The sequence below is a fragment of the Lactuca serriola genome, chromosome 4, assembly GCF_051521515.1.
Source record: "Lactuca serriola cultivar US96UC23 chromosome 4, Lser_US96UC23_V15, whole genome shotgun sequence".
NCBI classification, from domain to species: domain Eukaryota; kingdom Viridiplantae; phylum Streptophyta; class Magnoliopsida; order Asterales; family Asteraceae; genus Lactuca; species Lactuca serriola.
The window spans coordinates 82,548,420-82,558,003 of NC_136411.1; the positions used below are offsets into that span (position 1 = coordinate 82,548,420).

The 9,584-nt window shown below is 33.7% G+C and overlaps 2 protein-coding genes across 2 annotated transcripts; both read left to right on the forward strand.

The window, feature by feature from the left end:
- The first annotated feature begins 5,492 nt into the window (after positions 1-5,492).
- On the forward strand, positions 5,493-6,399 carry LOC145100223 (uncharacterized). The gene has a single exon (XM_079037583.1). It carries the CDS (start codon positions 5,513-5,515, stop codon positions 6,317-6,319), a length of 807 nt encoding a protein of 268 aa, XP_078893709.1. The 5' UTR covers positions 5,493-5,512; the 3' UTR covers positions 6,320-6,399.
- Positions 6,400-7,793: 1,394 nt separating this feature from the next.
- Positions 7,794-8,607, forward strand: LOC145098561 (uncharacterized). Its single transcript, XM_079036187.1, has 2 exons — positions 7,794-8,192; positions 8,344-8,607. Exons 1-2 carry the CDS (start codon positions 7,794-7,796, stop codon positions 8,605-8,607), a joined length of 663 nt encoding a protein of 220 aa, XP_078892313.1.
- The last annotated feature ends 977 nt before the right edge of the window (positions 8,608-9,584 follow it).

The following is a 9,584-nucleotide window of genomic DNA, read 5'->3' on the forward strand; positions in this document are numbered from 1 at the left end:
AGAAAATCATGATGAACTAAGTCCTAAAGATATTATTATTAATACCCTCCAGTAATTAAATCGGTTATTACTTTGAGGTTAGTTCACTTGATTCATTATTACAAAAGTAAATCTCTGCTACCTAGGTTTTGAGTTTCATGACCATAACTGACTGGATATAGCCCGCAACGGCTTGTATACTTAATGACTTTGTCACCTGCAGACCTGTCGGTCCGACTGTAGCTAGCAGTGAGGTGCGGGATTGTCAGTCCCGTATAGATCTATACACAACAGGCACGCTCTCCCTACAAGAGACTCTGGTCATGAGTGCTAGTCCTCCACTCTTTTTCTTGTGATGAGTGTTACCAAGGACGTGTCTCAAACATAGCCTAACAAATTTACAAGTAATAATACCGAAAATCCTGTTTATGATTTGCATGAATCCTTTATAAAATAATACATTTTACTATATGATTCACAAGTTCATTGTTCTAGTTTCGAAAACTGTTTCTACGTGTTGATTTCTTAATCGGTTGGTAAAACTATATTCCATGTTAAAAGCATACTGAAAATACAATTATCTTAAACAAAATAATATATTTTGAGCACAAGTTTCCTTGTACTTTTGCTTGTATTCCCCTCCTAAAAACACGAAAAACTCGGAAAAAGCATAGGGGTATGAACTCACCTTGGGTGATTTGAATGAAGGATCGACACGAAACGCTGGATGTTCAAGTGAAGCCTTGAACACCATTTGATCATAAATTACATGCAATGACACATAAAGGAGTCAAATGGAGGTATTTCACCACTAAATGTGATGGAGAACCACTCTAGGAACTTGGGACTACGTGTACTAAGTGTTAGAGCCCTAAAGGATTGCATGAGGTGGGTGTATGGCCACCTTTAAGGTGTGTGCGGTTGCACACAAGAGTGTGCATCCGGACAAAGGGTGTGTGCGGCCAGGGTGTGTGTGCGGCCGTACACTCTTTTTTATGCTCCAAACGTCGATTTTCAGGTGTTTCAACGCTCAAATGAAGTCCAACTAAGAGATAGAGGGCCAAAAACTCACTTTGGAGGGTTTTTGAGGTGTGTATGACCACCTTATGAAGGTGTGCGGCCGTACACCTTCAAGTGATGAAGAACACGAAGAACATGAAGAGTTTCGGGCTTAGATTTAGGTGTTTTACGTGTATAACAAGCTAAATGATGGAATTCTTCACGTTTTTTAGGCCCTTAGAGTGTTCTTGGATGAAGTTTTTAGAGAGAGAAAGTAGAGTGCAGCCCAATGAAAGGAATGAGTGAAGGGGTCACCCTATATAAATAGGGATGAGTGTGCGGCTGGAGGATGGGTGTGCGGCCATACACTCGGGTGTGCGGCCACACACTCGTGTGTGCAACCATACACTCGGGTGTGCGGCCACACACTCGTGTGTGCAGCCATAGACTCGGGTGTGCGGCCTCACACTCGTGTGTGCAGCCATACACTCGGGTGTGCGGCCACATACTCGTGTGTGCAGCCATACACTCGGGTGTGCGGCCACACACTCCTTTTGATGGAGTGTTTGGCCTATTTGCAACCCTAAATCTTAAACCAACCCATCCATAATTCAAACTTTGGTTGTACTCCATGATTTACATGCTTAAATGAGCCCTTAATCAGTGCTAGGAGTTAACAGAAATGAGTTTAACTTAGATTAACTGACTAGATGTACAGGGTAGAAGTTTTCGGGTTGTCACAGACTTAGACAACATTTGGTGTATAGGATTGAAATGAGTTAGACAAAATAAATCAGTTTGAAAAGGTTTGGCATGAATGGAACTGGGACAAAATCAGATTTTGACTAAGTCAAATGGGAGGAAATCACACCATTTTTTCCCACTAGAAATGGTAGAACACGTTGGGACAAGATACTAAAATGAAAAAAGAATCCTTCCCTTCTCATCTCTTGTCATTTGTTTCTGCTTCTTTCGCCTTCACCACTTCAGTTAACCCGTATCCCTTCGTTAGAGATGAGACAAAGACTACCTTTACCACTGTCCATCCAGCTAGAGATGAGATATAGACTGACCAGTTATTATTTTTCTTATTTTTTGAGATATAAAAGAGAATGAATGTTATTGAAAATGATACAATGAAGATGATGGAACTGAAAAGCGAATATAAAACCCTTAACCTCTCTCACGCTCAAACGTAAATCAACATCCTTTCTTGATGTCTTGTCATAACTCATTACAAGTTTCACATCTCCCATATACATGATTATTGGTAATTAACTAGAATTTGATATATTAAATTCCCCGTTGTTTTGAAAAAAGATACACACCACAATTTTGATAGTCGGTTGTAAAATTTAATCGATATGCATTTTTTTAATATATGTAAGTCTAGATTGGTTTTTGTGATGTTTAGATAAAATAAAATTAATTGAAGTGTTGCTTAAAAAATTGTGGTTTTCTTTGTAAACAGATCTTTTCATATTAATTGGATGAAAAAAATAGGGTTCTTGTTTTTAAGTTTTCATAGTTATATTGTTTTTGTGTTTATTATGTAAGGGTACTATAGTAATTTTCATAGTCTTCTTATTATGTGTGCTAGTGTCACGAAACACCATCATCATATATCATCGGTTTAGTCCAGTTCAATCTAGTTATGTCTTATCTTGTCCATCTACCAAACGATACCTTAATTAAGGTCCAACATTGAACAGGCATTAGTATTGAGATTATTGTTGTAATCATTTTGATGTTTTTTTTTCTTTTTTGTTCTTATCTTGTTTATAATATTGATTTTTAGCAACATATGCTCTAGCAACATGTCGTAGGGATTACTATATTGACCTAGGTAACGATACTCGTTGTCACATATCTTTTTGAGAAATTAAATATCTTCAAATTGTTTGTTCTTATTCATTTTTCTTCTTATATAAATTAATTACATGTGAAATCCATTAATTATATATCTTAATTTAATATATTTATATTGATAATAGAAAAATGTATATGAACAAAAAATAAAAGGATATGTGATATCTTTATTTAATTTTATTTTTTAATACAGTTGAAAAATATAACTTTGCCAAAGGGTAAGACCGGTGAGAATTTCAGTAATTTTGTTTCCGAAAATAACCTGCGAGGGTAATTATTTTTTCGTCTTGTTCATGTTTAGATAATTTTTTTGTACACATTAGACCATTTAATAAGATACATGGTCAAATGTGTACCTTCTACAACATTTTCAGTCAAAGTATAAATGTACCTTCTACAACATTTTTATAACATTTTTTTTCCTATAGGTTTTTCTAATACAACGTTTTAAACTTGGTTATATTTTTTTTAAAAAACTTTTTTATACTTTCGTATAATTTTAAAACAAGTACTTTTAAACCAAATATTTTATAAATGTTTTAAATTTTTCTTAAAAGTTTTCAACTTGTTTTTTTTATTTACATTTTCATACAATTTTTTATAAGTTTCATACCTTTATTTCTAAACTTTCTTTTACAATATTTTTAGGCGTTTCATTGATTTTGTATGACAATTTAATATTTTTAATTACTTTCGTTAAATACTAGTTTAAAACGTTGTATTAAAAAAATGTTTATCAACTTCTAATTAAAAAGTTGGAATAATTTTAAAACATTTGTATTATATTGATTTTTTTATTTGCTAAGTAATATTTTCTTTTTATTTTTTAAAACACCCACCATACTTATTGTTACATATTTAATTTTTTTAATTTTACTATTAGATACTATTTACTTTAAAAATATTATATATGCTTAAAAATAAAAGAAAATAATTATAAGAGGCTATATAAAATATTTCACAAAATAAAAACAAATTTTTTAATAAGTTTAAAATTGAACAATATTTAATTAATATTTAGGAAATTATGGATATTTTAAAAAATAACTTTTGAAAAAAAAATAATACAAACAAATATGAAAAATAAAATCACTATTAAAAGTGGAGAAAATGACCTATCAGGGTAATTAATTTTTTGTTTTGTCTTATTTATGCAACTTTATTTTTTGTACACATTTAACCATTTAAGTTGTTAATTTGTTTATATATTATCATTATCGCCTGCTATAGTTGGTGACAATAACAATATGTGAACACATATAATAAGTTAAATAGTCAAATGTGAACACAAATAAAAAAGTTGTCTAAATGTGAACAAAACGATGATTACCCTGGTAAGTCATCTTCCCTTTTTATTCCAATGTCAATGATAGTTTCTTCATATAAAACTATCATTTGGAAAAGAAAAATTAATAAGAAAAGAAACAAAAACAAAAAACAAAGAAAATAACAACTTATTTTATATTAATAACATACATCATATTTAATAAGAAAATTGATAACTATAATATAAGTCATAACAATAATAATAGAAGGTACATTTATACTTTGACTGAAACTATCAAATTGGTGTACCATTCACAATCGTTAAATAAGATAATTGTTTTTAACTGAAATAATAAAATGTATAACAATAAATTCGTAATACAAAATGCTGAAGAAAATACAATCTTTTGTTGATATCAGAAACTGTATGATTTAAGTAGTATAATTTAGTTTATAGGTTTACTAGGTGTAAGACCCATGTATTACATGGGTTAACTAAGAAAAATTAAATATAAATGTCTAAATATTTAAGAACTTTGGATTTATAAGAAAATAAGAAAAATAATGAATTATTAAAATTGATTTTTTTTATCTTTTAAATTTAAATAAATAAACAAAATAACTAATGAGCTTTAATTTTGGAATTTTGAAATAAGGAAAGTAAGTCCATTAATAAAAGTGATATTCATTTATTACTATATTTATTGTAATTATTACATTAAATAATTATGTGGAATTAATTAAAATAGAAAAAACTCATAAAAAGACATGTGGAAAAAAAATTAATTCAAAATAGCTACAAAATAACATTTTACTAATTGAATGAGAATGTGACATGTGACAAAAAAAAACTTTCATTTATTATTATAGTAGTTTTTTTTTCTAGGTGTTGCTAAATTGACACCCTTAAAAGTCAACCATTCCTAAACTATTTATAATTTACTTTTTGGAAAAATAATACAAATTTAACCAATAAAAAAAATCTTAAAAATCAAATAGGATGTCTAAATGAAAAAATAAGGTGTGTTTTTAGCCAACTCCTTTTTTTCTACATTTTATTATGATTTTATTAGATTACTAATCCTGAATTAACGTTAACAAAACCCTTCATTAATTTCTCACTCTTCCTTTGACTCGTGCCTGTATACGAGTCAATATTCAACGAAAATGTCTTCTTGCAACCAACTGCTTACGATACATATACACATCAGATAAAGTAAACGGGTCTAAATGACTTAATTAGTTGAAATTTTTGAAAACGTGGAAGACTGTAGATTGTTTTTACACACATTCCTGAACCTGAACTTAACATGGTCAAACCTCACACCTCCCATATAAATAACCCTGATCAAATGACCTCCACATGTTCTCACAAAAAGATTAAGAATTATCAAGCAATATGAGCCAGAAGGAATCAGGAATGCGACCCCAACAGCCGGTGGCTCCTCCTTCATTCCCTCCTCCAAGTTGTCCTCGGTGCTACTCTGATCACACAAAGTTTTGTTACTATAACAACTACACCGTGTCCCAGCCGCGCTATTACTGCAAGGATTGCCGCCGCTACTGGACCCATGGCGGAGCCCTTAGGAACATTCCTACTGGTGGAACCAGCCGCAAGCGGAGTAGGACTGATCATACTGCATCAGCGACGTCGCAATTCTTGCTTCCACCACCGACAGCATGCGACTTGGGAGCTCCAGATAACTCTACAGGTGGCTTTGGCTGTCCAAGCATTGGTCGTGGCACATTTCCGCCACCAATCACAGAAACTATGCTATCATTTAATCGCGGTGGTGGTTCCAACCAAACGTCTTTCAGGTTTTCCCCAGGTGGCGATTTAGGTGGTGTGAACGCTGCATTGGGTGCTTTTAATGTAGGGTTTGGTGGTGGAGCTCTTCCGCCAGCAGCTCGATCAAACCCATTATTGCGTCACCTTTCCTCGATGGATGGTTTTCGTGATTATGGCTTTCCTGTTCTTCAACGACAACAGCACCACCCACCACCGCCGAGTGTATGGACAGCAGGTCATAACATGGCCCTTAACAGCACCGGCAGTACCATACTCTCCAACCCCATTAATTTCCTGTCCATTGCTAGTCACCCCGCTACACCTGCAAACGTAGTCAGCATCAGTGAGTGGTCTGAACTCAATGATATAGACTATGAGGGTGATCCTCTCCAAAGTTACAAGCCACCATCACCATGATATTACATATTGCTTTCAGAACTAGACATCCTTGCATATTGGGTAGATAATAATTGATAGGTTAGATTATAGGGGGAAAAAGGGAGATAAAATTTTGTTTCTTATATTACAAATACAACTTCTTCTATAACTTTCATCATTTCATGTATGATTTTGTTTCTGCGTTTATTAACGAGGGTTTTATCAAATGCAGTAAGCTACCTCTTTCCTATATCATATATTTACCTTTTTATTTAAATATTTTATATCTTTTTTTTATCGAGTTATGTAGTAACAACATTTAGAAGTATTGAAAGAATTTGATGATTTTATAATGATATACTACTGCGTCGGACACAACAATGTGTCCCTTAAATTGGAAGCGCTAGCTATCGTTCTAACTTTCGCATACTCTTAGCTTGTTGCGCAACATGGTAAACGAACTATCATGTTCATAGTAATCTTTATGAAAAATTATTGATGTTCTAAGGTTAAATCCAACAAGTGGTATCATCGTCTTTAGTTAAAAAATGAAGGTACGTGCAGAAAACAAAAAAAATAAGAATTAGATGGCTTCACAAAACACATCTTCTAGCCTCTACTTCCACATTAAATCGATGGAACTATCACCATTGGAGTATTCAATTGAAGGAGCTATCCAAATCACAAGAATTATAGGGAATTGATGAATGAGATTACTAAACCTAGAGATCATATCAAACAAACTTAATTAAACCTACAAATGATTCTAAGAGAGTCGAAGAAGAAGGATAGAAGTGTGTTGTTCCCCATTTATCGGGACATAAATGAAGCTATCTTCAAAATAATCTCACCATCAACATATTCAAAGGAGGAATGAGATATGCTGAATTTACTTATATTGTTAAGGAAAGAGTTAAGCTTTCCAGGTTACAAAACTGAATGATGCGAAGGTAGAAAATATAGAAGAGGAACAAGGAAGCAACTATTTAAACTTGTTTATCTAGGGTTAACCTAGTCAATGAAGTAGAGGTTTCATTAAAGAAGTTTACTGGAAATGATGTCAAATAGTAGAACTAAGAATCACGAGGAACTATTCTAGCCATATGTCGAAAGTATGAGAGTATCTACTGGGTGTGCTTTCTATTTGAAAGAGAAAAAAACGATTTGAATGAAGAGAGCGCTCATTTGTGATTTTGGTGTGCTTGAATGAATATCATGTTAGCATGGTTTTATTAGTTTGTATCATCTTCTTATTATTGTCAGCCCATGTGTGCTTTGGCATGTTTTCTATACATTTGTGTTCATTGTATATATTGATTAATTGAATGGGATAAAGGGTTACGGAATATAATCACAATTACATGGTATCAGAGCAATATCGCCTGATTACCCTTAAACCCTAGTCGACATCAGCTGTTTGCAAACTGTTCGATCTTTCTCCCATTATTTTGTTTCCTACCTTCTCTGCTTCTCTTTCTCTTTTTCTTCTTTGTTTCTCAGCATGTCTATCCCCATGAATGCCAAGCCATCATCCACAATCAATATCAAGCATGTGGTTCCTTTTGTACTAGACTTGGATCAGATGAATTATGATATTTGGAGGGAGTTATTTGAAATTCACTGTATTGGGTATGGAACAGATGACCGTCTCAAGCCTCATATTACTGCAACAAGCGACAAAGACAAAGAAAAAGCTACTGCAAAATCTGTTGCTGCGAAGGATAATTGGCTTCGTGTTGACTCCATCGTGAAATCATGGTTATATAGCACTCTCTCCATATCTCTTCTCCACATGATTTTTAAGAAGCAACAACAGCTTATGAAGTTTGGGAAAATCTTGAAAAGGTTTTTCATGACAACAAAGCATCCAAGGTTATTCAGTTGGATCGTGAACTCAGAAACATCACGTTTGGTAATTCTTCCATCACATAGTATTGTAATAAAATCAAATCTATTGCTGATCGATTGGAACACATGGATGCTAAAGTCCCTGAAACCACTCTTGTTGCATACATGATTAGTGGTATGTCTTCAAAGTTTTGCTACATTGTAATCAATATCAGGCATCGAGACCCACCTTCATCTCTCTGGGTGCAAGATCCATACTTATATGTGAAGAACAACAGATGATACAAGATGAAAAACATGACTCTATCATTACTTATGTCGACAGTTCTTCTTCTCCCATGCTCTTACTATTCAAAATCCTACATATAGTTCACCTTCCTGGCAACAAAATAATAACGGTGGTAGAGGAGGCTACTGTGGGGTCGTCATGGTTGCCGAGGTGGCCGGGGAGGAGGACGTTTCGGCCGAAGATACCATGACATTAAATGACAGTTCGCTTCCCAATCCTTACCGTACCTTAACTCTTCAAAACGTTTTAATTGCTCCTAATATTATTAAAAATTTGTTTAATGTTTGTCGTTTTACCGTGAAAATGATTGCTCTATTGAAGTTGACACTTTTGGTTTTTCTGTGAAGGGCTATCGCATCAAACAAACTCTCATCCGATGTGATAGCACCGATGATCTTTGTCCTGTCACTTCTCTAAAAACTTAAGCCTTCGTTTCCATTGCTCCGTTTGTTTGGCACCAACGTCTTGGTCATCTTGGTCAACACATCCTCAAACAACTTGTCCAAAATCATTTTATTTCATGTTCTTCTACTAAAGATTCAACTTTGTGTCATGCATGTCAATTGGGCAAACATGTTAAACTGCCATTTAGTACTGCTACTTCTGTTTCTTAATTTCCACTTGAATTAATTCATTCTGATGTATGGACATCCCATATTGAAAGTTTGAATGACATTAAATATTATGTCATATTCTTAGATGATTTTTTTTCATTATGTTTGCGTTTACTCTATTCGTGCCAAATCTGATGTGTTTGAAAAATTCGTTCACTTTAAAAAAAATTTCCACAACCAATTTAAGATGGACATCATGTCTTTTCAATGTGATAATGGTGGTGAGTATGAAAATCATAAATTTCATGCTCTTTTTTCTCAAAAGGGCATTCATTTCCGTTTTTCATCTCCTTACACCTCTCAACAAAATGGGAAATCCGAACGCATGTTACGCACCTTGAATAATGCCATTCGCACCCTTTTGTTTCATGCTCGGCTTCCTCCCACATTCTAGACTCAATCTCTTCATATGGCTGCTCACCTTCTTCATATCCTTCCTTCTATCCCTCTTCACAATGTCTCCCCTTCTATAAAATCTATAATCAACACCCAACCTATGACCATCTTCTTGTGTTTGGTTGCCTCTATTACCCTTATATCAAGGCTTCTCATA